The 21,717-nt window shown below is 40.6% G+C and overlaps 2 protein-coding genes across 3 annotated transcripts in view; one reads left to right on the top strand and one right to left on the bottom strand.

The window, feature by feature from the left end:
* SLC25A21 (solute carrier family 25 member 21) overlaps positions 1 to 4,275 on the top strand; it is a 536,253-nt gene extending 531,978 nt beyond the window's left edge. For both annotated transcript variants that reach the window (XM_070428230.1, XM_070428239.1), the window contains exon 10: positions 2,929 to 4,275. In XM_070428230.1, the coding sequence (XP_070284331.1) occupies positions 2,929 to 2,990 (62 nt within the window). In that variant the 3' untranslated portion in view covers positions 2,991 to 4,275. The remainder of the gene's footprint in view (positions 1 to 2,928) is intronic.
* Positions 4,114 to 21,183, bottom strand: PAX9 (paired box 9). Its single transcript, XM_070428217.1, has 4 exons — positions 20,984 to 21,183; positions 19,597 to 20,223; positions 16,457 to 16,599; positions 4,114 to 7,362 (listed from the first exon to the last, which is right to left on the bottom strand). Exons 1-4 carry the CDS (start codon positions 20,985 to 20,987, stop codon positions 7,108 to 7,110), a joined length of 1,029 nt encoding a protein of 342 aa, XP_070284318.1. The 5' UTR covers positions 20,988 to 21,183; the 3' UTR covers positions 4,114 to 7,107.
* Positions 21,184 to 21,717: the final 534 nt, after the last annotated feature.

Below are 21,717 nucleotides of genomic sequence, written 5' to 3'. Positions count from 1 at the left end.
ATTTGTGTCTAACAGCAACACAATAAAAGTTTATTCCACTGTGAAAGGCAGAAATCTTGAGGATATAGAGCTGCCTATGAGTATTCAAAATACTTACTGCATCCATCAGAAATGTTCTACCTTTGTTTATAAGGTACTATTTATGGCCTTGCTGGAGGCTGATAGAAGCCAAAGCCCAGCTTAAGTCAATAGGAAAGGATCCACAGCCAGTTGGAGTTTGAGTGAGCACCCAGGTACATACACTCTGGCTTCTGACTGAAGGGGAGGATTTTCAGTGGGTGAGGGACCAGCCCAACAAAAGTTTCCTGGTGCTCCCTCTTCTTGTTCCTGCCTCAATTTCATTTCAAAAAGAGAAAAGGAGGCAGCCCTGCCTCCATGAGCAGCAAGAGCCACTTGTCTTCACAGTCACCTCTGGGGAGTGGTGAGGCACAGCCTGGAGCACCTTCCTGGTCTCTGCCTGGTGGTGGAGGCTCCTGGCTCAGGGCCTTACCTCAGGACACCAGCCCACAAACACTGGCTGCCATTCCCTCAGGGAGAGTCAGCTGCCTCTATGTAAATAGATAAGAAAATAACTGCTACAGACTCAACCGCCTGGGCAAATAGTGTTGGATTATAAGCAACCTTGTGAATAAGTACGGAAATATATACTTTTTTTTTTAACCAGGCCACACTCACCTACTTGGACATCCTGGTAATGTTTCCTAGAACCTCCCCCTCCTCCTCCCTTCTCTCCTTTTCCTATTCCTCTGTTAACAGCAATGTCCTCCTCTCCTACCGTACTCACACATGTACACATTTACCCTTAAATCTCAACCCAATGAACCAGCATTTCTACCAACCTGGGATATAGAACAAAGTCTGTAAATTGAAGCTGGTAAACAGTTCACACTTTCTTGTGTTTAGAAAATACTTCCTCAATTCCAGATCCATCTATCCCAGCTTTTCTAGGCATTTAAGCATGGATTCTGCTTCACATTTGAGATTCAGACCTGCCTTCTGTTAGTCTTTGGCCCGATTGTAAAAAAAGGACCCAATGTGAGAATATTGGTGATTTAGTGCAATTCTCTCTGTGTGTGGTGTTCTTCCTTCACCACACAGTAAAAACCTGCTAGTAGACCTAGCATTAGAGAAAATCAGAGGACTGGCCCTAACCCAGCTTTCTCAGGAGGGGGTGAGCCTGAAAAGGGTGATGACCCTGGAGAGTTTAACTAAAACGGTAATTGGCTGGAAACTTAATCCAAAACTCTTTAAATAATCTGACCCCAAGTTTTGTTAGAGGCATGCAAATGTTTGGTTGGCTTTTAAAAATGTTTTTGCATGAGGTATCCTGAGTTGTGGTGGTGTTAAATCCAGTGAAAAGGGTTGTTGTGGATGTTCTATCCAAGCTAAACAATACTGAGTAACTAGAAATCTCATTCTAACACCTGGCCTCACTCTCATTCCAAACATGCAAGTCCTACCAACTTCAAATGAAAGAAGGTAAAGAGAAAGGTAAGGTAAGATGATTTTTTTGAGAGAGAGAGAGAGAGAGAGAGAGAGAGGTGAGAGAATTTCCATTCTTCATTCTGGAGAAGCATCTCATCTTGTTTTGTAACAGCCTTAGCAACTCTATGTGGCTACTGATAGGTACCTCGCATGAAGGGAGAATCTTGAAGTCTGTGGTTTAAACTTCAAATATCACTAGCTTGTAAACTAGCCCAGTTCTGTGTGTTTTTGTCTTACGTTGTGAATAGTTAATAAGAGTAAACATTGCAGTTACATACATATCCACAACCCTCTGCAGTGCGTCCCTCCTCGCTTGCCAGAGCGCCAAGAGGGCTACAGCAGTGAGACCGGTCTAGTAGAGTATCTTCATGGGTTAAAAATGAAAATTACAGGCAGATAATTATCTTTGGTATAAAGTTACACAAACATGTGCAGCCTGTAGGTTTTTTAGAAAGCATATGGCAGTGTGTACAAAAGAACTAAAATCAAGTTCTCTTTCTTTCTGTTAGAAGTCAGTCTTCTGTTCATTCAGCCAAGTCTTCTCTAAGTTGTGCTGAGGATACTTGTCCACATTTTGATTTTGTAATCGTTTTCACACAGACATGAAAGGAGAAATAGAGATTGTCTTAAAGGACACAGAAAATGTGCAATTTACTGCATTAGATAGAACACAAAATCGCCCACATACAAATGCTCTCCTGATGTCTAGGTATTCAACAGGGTTGTGCCTGTTTTCCTGTATCATATTCCTGTTGACATATTACATAGCAAGCCTCTTTGCAGCCAGTTATATAACTCTTCTCTACCAAGACAAATGGTGCTCTTATGACACCCACCCCTACTACCAAATTTTCAAGTGCAATCCATATATGTCCTAGGCAGATAAAAGGAATGAAAACAAAAGGAGGTTGAAAGCTAGCTTAGTTTTGCAATACATATTTTTTTAATATTCAGAAGCTATTTTTCACATTGCAATCCAAATCGAAAGCTGTAAGAGAAAAGCAGTCTCATTCGTCAAGCACCATCTTAGAGATTTTCTTCTTGAATGCAACTACAACAATGCTAATTATGGACTGAAAAAGATAAATCCTTTGCCTACATATGAAGAACCTGAAGGCTTCTGTTTGCAGGAAAGCCACATGCCCTTACATGACTAAATGTCTATATTTATTTACTTTTAAAAATTAGAAGTGCCTGAAAAGGAATCTGATGAGAAATGATGAAAGTTACAGAAACTCATGGGGGGGAAATGTATTTGGAGACTCAAGATGGTCTTGATTTTGCTCTGAGAATTTTCCACAGTAGCTTTATATCTATATATTGGAGCTCAAGAACTGATGATTCTGAACAGCCCCTGCCCGATGGGTTGCATGGGACTTCTCAGGGGGAAAGACATCCCTGTTTTACAGGATTGTGATAAGAGCCAGCTCTTTTCTTTTCTAGGTGGTGCAGTGATGCTGCTGGTTTATGAATATACCTATTCATGGCTTCAGGAGAACTGGTGATTGCCTATGACGTGATTTTACCCCTGGAGATAATGCATATTTGCTCTACAGCACCTTGAAACTATCAATCAGCTAATCTGATACAGTTATAAATTATAATTTATGTACAATTATAAAGGGGGAAACAATCTAAGATCAGAATCTATTTTGATACTTCAAAAATTATCTCTAGACAATTTGAGACTGTAGTTATGGCCATATTCATAAAATTGTAAGAATAAAAATAATATGAAGCAATTAGGTATGCAAACTGAATATAGAAAAATAGTGTAGAAGTCAGAAATATTTCATAAAAGCAATATAAGTTTTGTGACCTATGTTTTATTTACATTGGTTCACAATGAAAATCTATTGTATTGATAATTATTTTTCCCCAAGAGGCCAACAAATGCTTAAAGTAAAAAAAAAAAAAAAAGCCAAAATTTAAAGTTTTTTAAAAATTTAACTCTTCCATAAATAATATGTAAAAGTCACAAATAAAGTATTTTAAAGGTGCACTAAAATGCCTTTTTAATATGTTCACTTTTATGTTAAACGCAAATCTGTTCAGTTTTCTAGTAATAATTCACATTTCAGCTATATTTTCCTAAATCTACTTTATACTTTGTACTGTTGTTTAAATCAGGTCATACTTTAAACTTCTGATATTTGTAGTCTTTTATGACAAATAGAAAACATGAAGTTATATTAAACTACTTTTCTTCACATAGTTCCCTTTGAAAACAAGTTTTGTTGCTGAAATATGTTCATGTTAAATCACAAATTGGAACCACTTCTTGGACCCATGTGTGCTGTTTGTATTTGTACCCAAATGCCTTTGTTCAAAACTCTTACTTGTGCCATTCTTAAAAGAACATTCAAAGTAAAGTACATTGCCAGGTTATTAGTTATTGGTGACAGCTACAGGTGTGGAGTATGATATTTGCAGTGTTAAAATATGTATTATTCAGGAAAAATGTTTCAAAATAGAAGTACATTCTTAGCATTTCAAAGGTTCCTGTACTAACATGCACTCCAAAAAAATATCTTCTTGGCCTTGATATAACCAAAGGATTTTATATCTACATCCTTAAATGATGCTACTTCAGTAGCCAAAAGTCACCAAAAATATCTGCACGTTGTAGGTGACACCTGTTCTTAACTATTTCTATGGGATATTTGTACCATGAGGCTATGTTATTAAAGCATTTTGAAAATAAAAAATAAAATATAACATGGTAATTATTACTTTTTATTAATTTAGAGCATTTGAAGTATAAAAATAAAGGCTTTTTGACATACTGTATATACATACACAGCCTTCGGTTGTACATCCTTTCCAGCGTGTTTTTTCATTTATAGTTCAGCCCAATATTCAAAAGAGGGTCATTAAAAGTAGGAAAAAAAACAACAAGAGAAATAAGAATGTGTCTGTTATACAACTGCATTCTATCCTTGCAGGTAATACTCTTGCATCCTGTGAGAGCACTGCCTGCACAGAGTCCATGAAATTGAACCTTTAACCTCTCCATGTGGTTGGGATGGAAAAGGATCTCTGAAGAGTGCATTTGCCAGTTTAAAACATTTTCACCCGCTAAGAAACAGAGGAAATATGTCAATGCTAACCAATAATAATAATGTTTAAAAAAAATCCAAAACCCATATCTCATTCCATTTTCCTTCTCTTATTTTTAAGAGTAGCTTTAAATCATAATTGCTTTAAATAGCAAATTGTAATTTGGGGTTTCTGTTGTCCTTTTAAATTTATTTCATGTGAATTCACTCTTGCTAAGAAAAGAACTAAAGGGGAGGGGGGAGGAAAAAAGAAAACGTTGATATCATTAATATTAAATTTTTTAAAAAAAATACAAGAACCAGAAAAATTATAAATAGCATAATAACAAGAGATTTCTTAATTTAGATAAAGAAAACAACATTTAGTTATGTTTCCATACAAACAATTGATAGTTTTTTAAAGACTCCTAACAGCCACCCAAAAACATCTGATAAGGAAAAATTCTGTACCTTATGTCAGTTTTTCTAGATGGCAGCAGAGTCACTGTATGGTATGGTTTTAAAGTCTCCACCAAGATATTGGATTGGTATCTTTGCTTCATTCGGTTTATAGTCTATTTTCTCACCAGACTAGGAACTCCAGATGTCAATAGGAGTTTTACAAGATCAAAGGAAGACTATGGCCCTGAGAGTTCATCTGCTCCTTCTGCTTATTCTTCTCCTGAAGTTATAATCCTCTATTTGTAGCACTGAATTTTGATTGCTTTAAAAATAAATGCAGTTCAAAGCTCTCTATAAGATATCTGCTGCTTGGAGAAAACAATTCCTTGAACATAACTTGTATGTCAGAAATCTGTTTACTGTTTATATCCTAGTGATTTGAAAACCTGGCTAATCTAGCCATCTGAGTGTTCAATGAAGCCGTGAAACCAATGTGATAACTTGATTGCCATATAGGCTGTGCACAGCACAGATAGGAAGAAATCAAAATCACCTAACTCATCTCTAACAACCATATCTAGTGATGTGCCCTTTTAGTTATTGCACAGAATTAATACCAAAAACTTGCAATATATTAATTCTCCAACAGGTGAATTGTACCAATGTTTTACAAACATATTTTTAAGCCTATATTGCCAAACAGGAAGAACATTCTAAACAGAAGAGATTAAAAACTAGAATTTTGCCCAAGAAAATCAATTGTTTTAAAATGCAACATATAATCACACGTTCACACACACATATGCCCCACAGCTCTATTATTAACATTAAAATCGGTCTAGAAAGATTTATCAGTTAAATGGTGTCCTGTAACTCCAGAAATGAATAAAGGGAAATTTTAAAAATTAAATAGCATCTGTATTACTAATACCACCACCAGTTTACCTACATGTGAAACATGCTTCTGTACAACAATGTAAACTTCACAGCAAGCCATTTTTACATTCATTAGAGCAGAATTTCCCATTTTCTTTAAATTACAACGTAATTTTGGGCTGAGATTGCTGAACACACAGGTTAGCCAACGATAACAGTATAATTTAGTTTCACAGTGGTTTTCTTAACAGAAAGTTCATTTTAAGTGTCTTTGCAGAGCTTTTCACATTAAACGCTGAGTTTCTAAGTGACTTCCTTTAGAGCCTTCTTGTTCAAACCTTTTCCACCTTGTCTTTGTATGCTTGGCACGTGTGTTGTCTGATTAGGGCACAGAATGGGAGACTGGCTTGTTTTATCTGTTGTTCGAATTCTCTGCTGTAGAAAGAAAATGTCCTTCATGCGATGTGGAAGCCTTCCCTGCACCCACAGAATTTATGGCAAGTCCAGATCCAGGAGCCTGAGCAGCCCACCACCAAACAGAGACAAAAACGTTGCCAAAAAGTCACCTTTGCAAAAAGAAAGAAAAAATAGAGGAGTGGGGGAGGGGGACACCCCATGGAATGAAAACACAAATGCACCATCCAGAGTCCATATTTACAAACTAATAGAAATATAAACATTGTCATATTTGGAACCAAGTCAAAATACCGGGAGGAGCTAAATTCAGATATTGCTTGTGTTATACATATATTCTCCAACAAAACAGGTCATCTCTTAAAAATAAAGGATCACTCAAATCAATTATTGATTGGTTTCCTAATGATGAATTCAGGCTTATTTGGTCACCTTATTTGATTAGAGGGTGTAGCATAACTTTTTTTTATATGTACTTTCCTTTATTGATTTTGTGAAATCTCAACAATTGCACGTTTCAAAAGTTTAGGTTGATTTAGAATAAATATACACATGTGGTTTTACCAAAGAATCATTTAAAAAGTTCCTTAAGCCCTTTGAGGGGTGCAGGTTTCTTCACTACATTAAAACAGTGTGTGGGCAGCACAAATGCCTCATTCAGTCCTTAATATTGCTTTTGTTTTTGAATCCTAACATCATGTCAGGTTTTCTGTGAAAGAGAAGTTATGGCAAGAAATATTTAAGTGTCATCAGCACAAAGGAGGTGAGTCCGTAAAACCAGCTCTCCAGGCAGAAGGGAGGGAGGGGAGGAGGGTGAGGTCTGAGATTGGGGGAGATGGGGCGGGTGTGCTGAGGGGGGGCCTGGTGAAGCTGTTGCAGACGGAACTTCCCATCAGAGTGCGGAAGCTGTAACCGAGTGACTACCTTCTCTGGCTGCCTGCATGCCCTTGAATGCCAGCGACGCGGGAATGTCACAGTTGTGGGGGGAAAGTGGGGTGCCACTGGCATGTTGCCATCCATGTCCAGCAACATAACCAGAAGGAGCAGCACTGTAGGTCATGTAAGGCGACACTTGGGCCGGGGTAGGATATGGAGCCATGCTGGATGCTGACACAAAACTGCTCACAGTTGGGAGGCCATTTGGTGCCTAAGAAGAGTAGGAAAAGAGAAGAGGTGAAAATAATCACATTACAGTAGTTGACATTTCACAGGTTCTTAGAGAGAAGCACACTGTAAGTTTTGAGTGGTAGTAGCTGACAATATTCTGATTCTACTTTCTGATTTTTTTTTTTTTTACGGTTTGACCTTAAGCATATTCTAAAGGCATTCACAGTCTTGCTATTTAAACAAACATAATGCCAAGAGACAAGATATTATTCTTTCCACAAAGGTTATGAGGAGGCTATGACCAGAAAATTCACAGTATTTGCTTTGCTATTCAGAATTATAGGAAGGCTATGCAGGGTGAGGAAAGAATTAGTGGTGATTAAATACTCTCAGAATCTGTTCTGCTATCCATATGCCTTTGTCAACCTTCCCCGCACTTCGGTTTTGTTTGGCTCTTTTGTTGAGCCATTTGTGAAGGGCCTGGTTGGTGTAGCTTTCATTTCCAGAAAGGGGGGTGCACAGAGTGTGGGCTGTCAGTTTAGAAACTCAAAATGAGTGCAACTTTTGCTAAATAAAACATGGACGGTATTTTAAAACATCATGCTGTGAATGCTTATTGGACAAAGGACATGCAAAATCAGACAGTTGGTCTTTTAAGGGTTTTTAAATGAAGATTGGGGGTATTTTTTCCAGAGCTATTTTATCAAAAAGGAAACTGGCTACGCAACTATAAAAGAACTGCATATGTGTGGTTTTGAAATTGGAAGATTTGCTTGCAAAGTTTTGAGGCCCCATGATGTGAATTTTTAAAAGCCACATGGATAAATCTCTTGAAATGAATTTACATGTAAAATCTGTTTGCAAACAAAATGCAGCAGCTCTGGCAGGCACATCTGCCTAGAAACCAGTACTCTATTGGCATCCAATTATTGTTGGTATCGTTACTATTAACAACACTAAAAACACCCTGATTTCCAATCTGATTTTGGCATGAACACTCAACATCCTTCTTCAAATAACTTAATTTTCCCTTTAGTTTCTACATGATTTAAAAAGAAAGAGTAAATCCTTTTTCCTGGTAGTGATGTGAATGAATTCCATAGCAACATATTTCCTAGTGAAAGTAAAATGCAAATAATAGATTTCTTATTAGTAAAACTCATTTAATCCGTAGAGGTAAGTAAAGCAGACATATGTTAATTAGATGCTTTTTCCAGTTCAGTTGCAACATAGGAATTGTTTTCTGATTTAATTCATTTTGATATTATTTTCACTTACACATCTCTGAGAATGCAATGGTGGGGTCTCAAAAATTATTTTCTCAATTTAGAGTGATATTTGGAGTAGACTACATACATGGGTGTGATTTAACTGAATTAAATTATGAATTTCTGGCAGTAAGAATAAAAGTAAAGGAATTAAACTTGTATCCTTGGTCTATAAGAGCATATACCTCATGTTCTGTTTGTCAAAGTGCCTGTTCTTCGAAAAATTGGGAAGGAGAAAGGAAGCTAAGATTTCTTGAGTATGTCCTACCACGAAGAAATATTCAACACATTTTATCAAATAATGAGGGCTGTGTTGTACTGTTGAGTTTATAATAATTATAAGATAACATATAAGGAGTACAACACAATGTTGAATTAAAATTAAATGCATTACACGGGTCCCAAAAGGTGATATGTACTCTTAAACAAAGAAATCATTGCACATCACTATTTAACATAAATAAATTTTATTCTCTTTTTATACCCAATAATACAGGTTAAGGATTTTAGCCACTTACTCTAGGGCAATTGGCAAGTCAGTGGCCCTGTTTAAAAGAAGTTACCACCCCTGTCTGACACGGGATCTTCTGTAGCAAATATTTTTCTGCTTTTGCTGGACAATTAAAAGACAGACATAATTTAATCTCAAACTAGGGCATATTTTGAGATAATATCTGGTAAAATATTCTTTCTTATTCTAGATTCTCATTGCTGTATCCTCATTCTGTTTCTTAACTTCTAAAAAAATATATTTTTCCTTCTTTCTGAGAATGGCTCATTAGAAAATGGCTCACAGGAGGCACTTTAAGGCTCTTGGCAGATGAGCATGAATATACTAAGCTATCAAGTTGCAGGAGAAAGCTAGCATTGCATTAAGATTATAGTTCTGATCATGTTTATTTGGGATTTTCCTAATAACCTATGAGGAATTAGTTTGGAAAGGAATCATTCCAGGTCAGTTATAGAAAGATGGTTGCATCTGCATTCGGCTCTTCCATTCTAGCATTAATTAATATATATTATCGATGCCAATGTGCACCAAGAATCATAACATAAGAATTTGAGGATTAAAATGTTGAGGTTCAAATTAAAATACCGAAAATCTTTGCTCAACATTTTACAAATACATAAGGTTAGATTACTAACATTATACATGACAGAAACAACACTCTCATTAGTAGAAAAAAACCTGTTGGTGAGTTTTCTTTATCATCGTAACTAACTTTTTTCTTCCCATTCTTTTGATCTTTGTATTTTTCTATCTTTCAAAATGACAGTGCTCTCTGAAATTCTTGCTTTGTCATCTTCCCTTTCCTCCCCTGACACCCCCTTGATTAGGGGCTCCTCAAGTGTTTTGTTGCAATGTCTACAATATCCTTACATGCACCCACTTCTTTTTGGCCCAGGACTGTCTCCCCCCCCCCCCCCCCCCCCGCCCTCCCCCGAGAAACCAGGCTGGAATACAGTCTCACTTCAGAGTCCCGGGGAATTAGGAGGAGGCAGAGCATTGGATGCAGGCCCATGCTACCTGCAGGCGCCTTACTTATTCTATGACTGCATTTCTTTGTCAAGCACCAAACCTGCTTTTATGTTATTATTCCTATTAGTATAAACATTTCAAAGTTCTCTAAAATCTGCAATATAGTTAGAGTCATTTTAGTCTCCTCTGTATTGCAGAAGAGAAGGAAAGCTGGGAGAGATCTGACATCCACAAAAAGGCAAAAGAAGGCTAAAATGTTTGCTTAAAAATTTTTTTTTTTAATTTAAACAGTGTAAAAATAGCTCTGGACTTTCCCGCAGGTTAAATTACAACCTAGATTTGGAGTGAAAAGTTTTGTCTTAATTTTTCTTTTTACTTTTAAAGTTCAGATTTAGAAATTTAGGGGGGAAATGGCCATAAGCAAGATGAGAGAATAAACATGCTTTAAAATGTAACTGCCACCTTCACCATTCATACTAGTGACTCATTAAATACATCAATTTTCTCACTATTAATTTTGAAACATGACATTAGTAAAAGATATAAATCTCTACCGGGTAAAGTAATTGTTATTTATGAAGCAATCACTGAAAGAGTAAAATTTTCCACCTCAAAGGAAAACAACTACAGGTAGCATTGATGTTTGTTTATTCTTTCCAGTAAGAGTACACTTCTTAAACACCCCAAATCTGCTTAATGTTTTCAGTAAAGGGCATGTAATTAATCTGAAAAGCTAGTTAGGCTGAGTAGAGACTACCAAATGTACACCATAAATATAGTGGGAGCAAACATGCTAAATTACTCTATTTAATTGGATTGTAAATATGATTTATAAATCAACCAACATATGGAATATGGAATCCCCAGGGAAGAGTAAACAAATTTTCCAAATGAAACCCCAGCATTGGGCATGTAATGGAAATCTCATTTTTGAAAATGACTTTACCTAAATATTCCATAAATAAGACCTCAATCCATCAACCCCTTTTTTTAATGCACATCTTCCTTGAAAGCAATGAGATAATCCTTTCCTCCAAAGAACTGTACAAGGGTCCTCCCTGAAGCAAACTATTAACTATTTAATTTTGAGAATGAGATTTACTAATACAAATCAAATTGTATAGCCTGAATAAGCAAGTCACTTGTTTTGTTGAACATTTTTTGAAAAAGACAGATTTTATCCCACCATCATTAAAGAAAATTACTAGAAAAAATATAAAATGCAATGTAGTTTGGTTAAAGTTATTACAAGAATGAATGAAAAGTATGTGCTCATTTCACTGGTTCTAAAATATTAGAAATATAGATTTGCCAATTCTTAAGAATATCATTTTTAAGTGAATATGTTGATAATTTGTATTGGCAAAGAGCTAGATTATAAACAGTTTGAGGACAGGGACTTGCCTTAATCATCTCATATCCCCACAAAACAGGACACATTACAGGTGTTTCATAATCATTTGTATACTTAAGTTAGTGCAACCTTTCGAAAGCAAAACATGTCATACTCTTGCTTTTAAAAAATGTAGGTACTCTTTATCACAGAGTAAGTATTATACTTTAAGTAAGCAAAATGAATAAAGCTGATGAAAAAAAGTAAATAAAAGTTCTAACCTAGCCATTTCATTATTTGGTTGATGGGCGTTCCATTTATTACCACCCCCAAGAAAATGGAAAAGTGTTAGTATTCAAACACTAATGGCCACAAAAAATAAAACCTGGTATGACAACTGTCTGGCAATTATAGGTTATAGATTATTCTTCAAATTCTGGAAATTGTCTACTGAACATTTTCTCTCTTGAAGAAAATACAAACAGCAGTGCCAAATCCTCTACTGACAATCTTTTATCCACTCATCAGTTATACCTAGTCCTCCCCTTATGATAAAATGAGTTTACCTTGGTTTTAAAATGAAGTAGATTTAGCCACAAATAGAGATGTGCTTCACCTAGAATTTCAACCTCGATATATATCATAAGCAAGAAAATGGTTCAGATCTGAACATAAACAAGACTTTCTTTTTTGGTGAAATCATTTTTCTGACTGTCATTTTAAACGTCCTAGTTCAATATGCAATAACTTAGCAAAACAAACCTGATAAAATCAAATGACAGTTGTAAATATGGCTTCAACATTCATCCAAAGGATTTTAATTATGCTTAGTTATCCCACTGAAGATCTACATGTTTCTAGGTAATGGAAAACTGATCACTTAAGCTTTTTTTCTAAATGTTATGTTTCCAAATGCTATTAAAATTGATGTAGCCTTTAAAAGTTTAGTTAGCTCTTTTGTATTTTATTTGACACATTTAACTGATATGTAATAATTAATTTTGTTTTAAAACACTAATAGTTAAAAGCTAACTGGGACAAAGAATGTTTTACATAACAGATAACATTATGAATTTCAAAGACTATTGGCATTAGCCTACGATTGCATTCTCTCTACAAAATGATAAATTTTTTAACACAAAATTAACTTTATTTGAAATTTTAAAAAATCCAATGCAAAATAACATATTTTCACAAGAACAGCATGTCTACAGGAACAATATGTCTGCAAGGACTGCCAGTTTTTAAAATAATGCACTAAAAAATTGTATTCAATATTCTGAAATACTACATTTGTTTCAAAAACAATGTGTAAATGTTCATAAGACGTTCAGATTAATTTATGCCTCTAAATTCAACTATTTTCACACCTCTGAACTTTTTCTTAATTTTGAGTATTTATAGACCTTTCTTCATTTCTGACATCTCTATTTGTAGTTAATATCTTATTAAGCTTGCTGTCTGAGTTAAATATATACTACCCAAAAATGAAAATACTCAAAACTTATCAATCTACCATTCAGATACTTTAATTAGAGTACCATATCTGAAAAAATGTTTTCTGAGAAAGTTTGCCCAATTGTAGAACATTTTTCAAAAGCTATACAACTGTTTATAAACTGTTTAAATAAAATGAGACATTGATTCACTAAGTACCTTGTAAAAGGATAGCTATAGTCTAACCCATTATTCTCTCTATATATTTCTTTTGCCATTCAATTGCATTCAATAGAGGTTTTATGATTTCAACAGAAAAGAACCAGCCATTAAGAACCAGAGAACATTGTTGCCATTCAGAATTAGATGAGATTAAAGGATTCTAGCCCAATATATAGTGTGGGTGAAAAAAAGACAAAATTGATAAATATTATTTTTTTCATGTCCTCAGTGATAGGCAATAAGGATTTATCAATGGCATTATAAATTATCATTTACAGTGTAATATTAATGTGTAAGACAAATTTTAATATTCTAAACTAATGTTTTAAAAACAAAAGATAGGTGAGTGTACCAATGTGTATAAGGTTCTAATTGCTAGCAATCAGGCATCTTTGCATTTAAAATGAAAATGGAAATTAGATTACAGTAATCAATTCTACCTACAATCACTTGTCAATTCAGTCTCGGGTAATTTCACAGGTGTCTTCTGGGTATAGATTATGGTCTAAATCCTATAATTCTGAATTCTCAATTTCCTCCTTTATATACTAAAATAAAACTGGGATCATGTAATATTGTACTATTTAATAACAACTGCAAATGCCCTCAAAGTATTATTGTAAAAGTTTTGAGAATATATTTTTACCAAAGTCTTTCAAATTTTGTTCAAATACAAAGATACACACACACACACACACACACACACACACACACACACAACATCCCTTACCTTTGCATGTTTAAGAGCAAATATAAATGTATAATTTTGTCTTCAAGGAAATGAGTATCTAAATCCCAAAAAATGCTGGTTATGCCTGTATTGAGGATATTTTAATTCTAGTGAATTACTTAACTGTAGCTAGGTGTACATCTTTAACTTTTGCTTTAAACTGTGTTATTTTTCAAAATGTATAATTAATTAGTTTAAGAATAAAATATAAATTCCAAAATTGCTCATAAATGACAGTCTACTTAGCATACCTGCAGCATTAAGCACTATTTTGATCATTGTAATAGAGTAATCTCTGGTTTCATTGTCTTTAGAAACTTTTCAAGTTTTGAAATTTTACATCATTTGAATTATCTTACTGTATGGCAATGCAGAAGATTAGCATATTGCAATTAAGAACTTTCCAAATGTAAATTTGATATAAATATGGCTTTCTTCTGAAAAAAATTTAACTTGTTTTCTTAAGTATTTAGAACAATACTTTTGACCACTTGCTTCTTTAAACTACTTGTTTTTATAAATCTGATAATTTAGTGATTTAATATTCAGTGAATTAAATGTAATCAATTTTCAACGTTCAGAATATACAGAGTAGATCATTCAAAACAGTGTTCTATTTTTATTTTAAATAGGTAAGTTTAGTTTTGAAGTGTCTGTATAGATGACCATTTCTAAACAAGTTTAAATACTAGATCTATAATCAAAACAGCAAAAATTATCATAAAAGTTTTTGGATTATGGCACTGCCATATACACACACACACACACACACATACACACACACACACCTATCCTGGGTTCATCAAATATATGTGGGAATTAGGTACTATTTTTTAACTCTATTCTTCATGATGTTATTCTAAGAAATGATGACCTAATAAAAATCACTGAGCACCTGTTAAATGCTTTCTACTGTGCTAGCTGCTTTATATGCGCTCCTATTGTTTGTAACAAAATACCTTGACACTTTTTTGACTATGAGGCCTCTGAACAAAGAATATTCTGAATTTGAAAATTGCTTGTTTTCAAAAGTTAATCTCTAACCACCGCTTGTAACCACAGGTAGTATTTAATGAATGCGTTCTATGTGCCACAGGTTTGCATTACCCCGCTGACTCTTCACACATCTCTTGAGGTTGAAACTATTGTTTCCCCATTTTACAGATGAAGAAATTAAGGCTCTAAATGTTTAAATAACTCACTTTTGTGGTAACGGTACTAGAAGATCAGAGTTCCTAACCATTGTACATATTGCCTCTTCGTTACAAATTAAGGGCCCTTTGGTACAAGAACATGACAAACTTTCTTATAATTTCTCTCTGGCATTCTCACAGTAGGAATAGATTCAGAAAAGGGACTCTCTTTGCTGCTATTTTCTCTGATATATATCATGGGAGAACTATTAATATGTATCTGACTCTTTTTTAACAAAATGCGAGAGAAATGAGGAAGTGGAAATGGGTTTGTTAGAGAAAATAACAACTGGGATTTTTCCCCAAGTGAATAAAGTAACAAGTTCCAGTTACCTAAAAGCTGTTTTTTACATGTATGAAAACACTGCAAGTTTTATGACTTCAAAATAATGAAATGAAAACTAAGTATTTTGAGGCTTTGGGATTGGAGTTTGATATTAAGAAATGTTCAAGTCGAAACCGGTTTGGCTCAGTGGATAGAGCGTCGGCCTGCGGACTGAAGGGTCCCAGGTTCGATTCCGGTCAAGGGCATGTACCTGGGTTGCGGGCACATCCCCAGTGGGAGATGTGCAGGAGGCGGCTGATCGATGTTTCTGACTCTCTATCTCTCTCCCTTCCTCTCTGTAAAAAATCAATTAAAAAAATTAAAAAGATTAAAAATTTAAAAAAAGAAATGTTCAAACCTGCCCAGCTCTGCTCATCGGCTCATAAAACCTTACTTTGCTTTAAGGTTGTTTGTTTGTTTGTTTGTTTGTTTGTTTTTGAGAGCTTTGACTTTGAAGTCCTGATTCTAGCGTGGTGGTGACTTTAGACTCAAAACTCTTGGGCTTTTATTATTGTGGTTGCTTCGTCTTTCTCAGAAAAAAAGAAATAAAATAAGGAAAGGAAAAAAGAAGCCCGGTGGCTTAATTTTTCTTTGGGAAGGTCGGGGGAGGGACAGAGGAAAAAATTAAACGGTCCACAGCCGGTCCGTATAATTTGAGGTTTCGCACTAAGCTCCCTTGGGAGATTCCGACGTGACGTCTAACAGGCGGATGGTCGCTTTATTAAGTTTATCTGGTCGCCCCTTCTCACCCGCAGGCCCAGCCTCGCCGCGGTTCCTCGGGGAGCCGAGTGCGCGGGAGTGGGAGCAGGAGGCCCCGCGGGCGCCCCGGCCTCCCGCAGCCGCGGGGCCGCTCGCCCGCCCCGGGAGCGCCCTCCACGCGGAGCCCCGGCCCCGGGGCGCAGGGCAGCCGCCCCCCCCCCCCCGCCACACACACACACACACACACACACACACACACGGCCCGGGGGCGCTTCCAGGTCCTGGGCCCGGCGGGGTCAAGACCCAGCTGCGCCCTCGAAGGTCGGGCCTCTTTCCTGCCCGGTGAACCCCGGGACCCGGCTCCCGCTCGCCCCGCAGCCTGGGCCGTCCCTCCGCGCGCCCGGGCGGGACGGCCCCGCGCCGCCCTCCCCGCCGCCGGCTGCTCACCTGGCCGTACTTGGCGTCCTGCTCCAGGGCTCCCTTCTCCAGCCCGTTGACCGCGTGCGGGGCGGCGGCGGGGAAGTTGCTGCGGCCCAGGCTGCTCCACTCCTCCACCTTGGGGCTGTGGTAGGGGGAGCTGTCGCTCACTCCTGGGGAGAAAGGGGGCGTCAGGCTGGGGTCCCAACCGCGCGCCCCCCCGACACACACACACACACTCAGGCGCCTACTGAGCCCCGCGCCCGACCGCCCAGGCGCTGCCTCTGCGGCTCACAGCCCCGGCCCCTCGAAGTTCACTCAAGTTCACCGCCTGCGCCTGCGAATAGGCCTCCGCCTCACCCTCGCCGGCGGGAAGGTTTCTTGTTTTCCGAACCGGACTTTGATTTCCTCCTGGCTCTTCAGAGAACCCCGTGGAAGGAACCTGAGCGCTGTGCCCCAGTTTTCCCCAGTCGGAGAAAGAACCAGGGAGGCCGGATGAACCGATCTCCCCAAGCCTAACCCAGCCTCCAGGGAGGAGGACGTGGGGACGGCGGGACTGAACAGCGTGGAGGGGCGAGCGGGCCCACCTCGCCTGTGCGGGTGCGCAGGCATCCAGGTAAGGGGCCCCTAGGCTGTAGGGACCTAGTAGTTCTGTCAACAGATGGAACAAAAGACCTGCAAAGTTCTTTGCAAACACGACAAAATGCTGCCTACAATACGTATGCAAAGTCTATGTGCATAGGTTTTTGCCTTGCTGTGACCAACCTCGATTCCCTTTCCCTCTCTATACATTAAATATGTGAGGGTATGTGCATATGACGCAAAAATAAATACTATAATTACCACTCTAAATGCCACATGTGTCAGTGATAAGGTTATGTAGAGAGGGGGTCGTTTTGTGTGTTTTTAATGCTATAAAAGGTTAAGAAAATGAAAGTAGAACTAAGTGTTTTCTTTAAAAAAAAGAGTAAAGTTGTCAATTATCTTATTTTGTTTTTTTTTTACTCCTTTGTGTTTTTAATGGAGATGCAAAGAAAATCATATGGTGTAAACTGATTACCACTGTACCTAGGGTATGCCTATTGAAACATTGGCATCTTTAAGTGATCAAGTCCAATTTTAAAGAGAAGATGTTTGAAAACTATGCGCAGCATCTTCTTGTCTTTGGGACCCATGGCTGGAGGACCAAGGTGTGACAGAGCCACCACAATTTGATTTCAAACACTTCTATCTGACACAGTGCCTGGAAGCAGTGATCATTTTGTAGAAATGACTATTTATAGAAACAATCTTTTTATATTCACAGACTTGTCAGAAAACGGGTTGTTTAAAGCTGGCATCCAGAACCAACAACATCTCGAATGAAGAGTTACTGGTCTCAACAACCCAATACATTTACAACTGACATTTGATCTGACTGAAGGATCCCGAGGGAAGAAAAGTTTTCTTTCAACTCTGTCAGTCTTCTTTCACTGTCCCTCCCCCTCTCCAAAGAATTAGATTGTGTTCCAATTTGCACCAGGACCACTGCGTTTTGGCCCAGAACGGCCAGTCTCTCTTTGCCTTCCCAGACAAAAGGCAATCGGTAGGCACAAGCCTGAAGTTATCTTAAGAAATTGAGATCCCCCTGCGAGCCCCCGTTTCTGCTGATCTCACACTTTCCCATGAACAGGGGCTTCCTTCAAATGTCAGCGAGGTCAGTTTATCCTATAAATCAAGGGCAAACTCTCTCCAACGAGAGCCCCAACCAGCTCTGAATGAGACAAAACTGAACTCCTAGAAGGATCTTATAGATGCACAGAGAACAAGAAGATGAGAAATTGGGGCTCGGCTTTAATTACTTAAAAGATAATTGTACCACTGTGGTGGTAACCAAGAAAGGCGGGAAATAATTAAAGAAACTACCCCCCCTTCCTATTCAATTTTTCTTCTGCACATTTTAAACTTTTGGCTGAGAAATTAAGAAGGTAGGCTCTTTACCTCTGCAATATTTAATATTTTGCATCTAGGGCATTTTGACTTTCTTTTCTCCCCACCTAGAAAAAACCTTACACTGTTTTTTGTTTGTTTGCTTACTTTGCTTTGTTTTAACAATGCAGTAAAGGAAAACAAACTTGGAGCTCTTGAGGAAGCCCTAGGGAGCAGGAGGGCTGGGGAAATCGTTCTTATCAAGCAGAAAAGACATTGAAGGCCCTGCAAGGTCAAGGGTGAGAAAGGAAAAGAACAGTGGGTTGAAAACGTGCAAGGACTAGACACCCATTCGCATTTCGGGGAGCAGAGGGACCCTACAAGGAAGCGGCAGGCGCGCAGAAAACGGAAGAGGACAGCAGGGAATTGCCATGCATTTTGTCTCCATCACAGACAGCGGTGGTTGGTGCCACTTCCTAAGATCATATATATCTTTTAAGAGGGAGAGAGGGGGGGAGAGAGAGAGAGAGAGAGAGAGAGAGAGAGAGAGAGAGAGAGAGAGAGAGAGAGAGAGAGAGAGAGAGAGAGAGAGAGAGAGAGAGAGAGAGAGAGAAGAAAACACAGTCCCAGAATGAGCAATGCAATAACATGCCAGTTACTAGTAGTAACTTCGGGACCTCCGTTTCCGAGGAAAAAGAAGTGAAGCATAAGAATGAAACCAATTAGGTGACATTTGAACTTCCTGCCTGAGCAAATTTGGCCTGATTGCTAGAATCCTCAAGAAGAACACTGCAATTTCCACAGGGTGCCCGACTCCTCGCGGCCGCATCGGATGCCCAAACAGGCTGCCCCCTCCGCGGTGTGTGCAGCCTGCAGCCCTGCGCCAGCTCAGGTCTCCCGGGCTGCGCCCCAAGTCCGGCCGGGGCCGCGTTCCCCGAAGAGAGCGAGCAGGTCTGAGGCTGCAGCGGCTGCGGCGCGAGAGGCGGGGGAGGGTGGCAAATGCGAACCATGTGTTGGGGATGGGGGGATGTTATGGGTCTGGTAGTTTGAGATGAGGCAGGAGACTGTGTGTGGTAAGGAAACCAAGGGCATGAATTTCAAGTTAATGAGATCAGGACACCCCCTGGGAGGACTCCTTCCATTTCCAAAGAAAAAAGCCCCAGGTGGTGGGATAGACTTGGGCGGAAGCCGCAAGTACTGAGACTCGGTCGCGGGTGCGGAGGGAGAGTCTGCACGTCCTCGCGGCGGCCCTCCAGCCTTACCTTGGTCGGTGATGGAGCGAATTCCCAGGATGTCGGTAACGGAGTGGGAGGAGGGCCAGGTGCGCGGCATGGCCACGGAGCCGGGGATGGCGGGCACCCCGGGCGGCGTGGGCACCTTAGCGGCGGCCGCGGTGATGGGGCTGGGGTAGGAGTAGATGTGGTTATAGGGCAGCGCCGGCTGCGGAGCGGGCTGGTGCTGCTTGTACGAGTCGTAATGGCCCTGTTGGGCCAAGTTGCCGATCTTGTTACGCAGGATGCGGCTGATGGAGCTCACCGAGGGCACGTTGTACTTGTCACACACGCCATCGGCCAGTAGGCGGTCCCGGATCTCCCAGGCGAAGATGCCGGGGTCCCTCTGCTTGTAGGTCCGGATGTGCTTCACCACGGTAGGGGTGGTGACCCGGGGCTTGCTGCCCCCGATGGCTCCTGGCAAGATCGAGCCTGTCTCGTTGTAGCGCGCCAGGATCTTGCTGACGCAGCCATGAGAGACCCGTAGCTGGCGGCTGATGTCACACGGTCTGATGCCCAGTTGGGCCAGTTCCACGATGCGAAGCCGGATGGCGTTGGGCAGCGGCCTCCCGTTCACGAACACTCCTCCCAGCTGGTTCACCTCCCCGAAGGCTGGCTCTGCAAAACAAACACGCAGCGCGCGGGGACGCGCACCCGCAGCTTGGGACGGCCGCGGGCCACTCGGCCTCCGCGCGCGTCAAGGGGCAGGGCGGCTGCCACGGACCAGGGACCCCGGGCTTTCCTCAAACCCGTTGGTCCCCGAGCTCTGCAGAACCGCCCCAAACCGCCGCGGTCCAGTCAGTCCCCCTCCCTCATGTCGATGGTGCTGGCAGCCGCTGGAAACAAATAACGTGGTGAAACTCAGGGCCGCTTCGAGCGCTCAAAAGTCTCGGAAGCGGGCGAGGAAATCGCTCATGACGCCTGCAACCCGCTCCTTTGCGGCTACTCGGCGCTAAAGTTCTTGGGCCGCTCCCCTTGGTCCCCAGCGCCCCGCCTTAGGGACCTGCGCAATTAGACAAGGTCTTGGGGAAACTGCAGGCTTTTTCTCTGTTCTGTTTGTTTGAGTGCGTGCGTGTACAGTATGTGAAACAAAACTTGGTCTGCCACGGGGGCTGCGGGGCTTGCCACCGCTCCCTTCTCTTAACATCAGAAACTAGCATCAACAGCAACCCAGTAGCCAGCGTTTAGACTGAACTGCTGTGCGCCTCTGACCCTTAGCATGTTCCTACAAGTTGTAGGAACACGAGCAAAGTCAATACGGAAAGTGTGAGCGCTCAGGGGTGCGCGCCCTAGCGCTCTCTCTCTCTCTCTCTCTCTCTCTCTCTCTTGCTCCCTCCCTCCCTCCCCGACTCTGACAGCGTCCCCCGCCGCCACTCACCCATTGCTCCGAGCAGCACACCAACCGGGCCCCAGTTCCGAGCTTCCAGAAAGAAACTTTTCGCACGGCCTCAGCGTCCCAGCCTGTCGCTGCCCCAGGCCGTGGGTGCCTCCGCTTCTCTCCGGGAGGAGGCGGCGAGAGTGCAAAAGGAAGGAGTAAAAGGAAGTCTGTGCCCGGCTGAAAGAGGCTTGAGTTCTGCATTTCAATCTAAGCAGCAACGTGGGCTGGGCTGAGCGGGCCGGGCGGCTCTGTCTATCACTCACCAAGGACACGCCCCCCAAAGGGGTGGGCCCGAGGGCAAGCTGCGCGGTGATTGGTGCGGGGCCGTGAGCGACAGCGCCGTCCGGAAAGTCCTTCCGCTGTCTCCTCGAGCTTGCTCGGCACCTGGGTGACTAAATACAATGAAATTCGGTGTTTGACACCTTCCGAGGAGCAGCGCAAATAGACAGCAAAATTATGCTGATAAAAGTGCTGAATAAGCACATTAAAGCGTTTGGTCCCAATATGAGACTCAAAAAGGGAAGGAGCTAAGGAGACTTCTTTAGGGGGACAAACGTCTTAGAATTGTTACCAGGTGTCGCCACCCCAAGCCAGGTGGCGACAGCGCGGGTGCGGGAAGATAGGCCCGTCGTAGAGACAAGGAGGTTTAGGCGAGGCCGAGGCAGAGGTGGCGGCCACACTGACCGCCAGGTGCAAACCCCTCCTCCGCCCCCCGCGACCAGCTCCACGCAGCA

This window comes from Myotis yumanensis, unplaced genomic scaffold (genome assembly GCF_028538775.1).
Source record: "Myotis yumanensis isolate MYYU_CA2020_CCGP unplaced genomic scaffold, mMyoYum1.0.hap1 SCAF_1, whole genome shotgun sequence".
Lineage (NCBI taxonomy): Eukaryota > Metazoa > Chordata > Mammalia > Chiroptera > Vespertilionidae > Myotis > Myotis yumanensis.
This window is presented reverse-complemented; position numbering and strand designations above follow the sequence as displayed.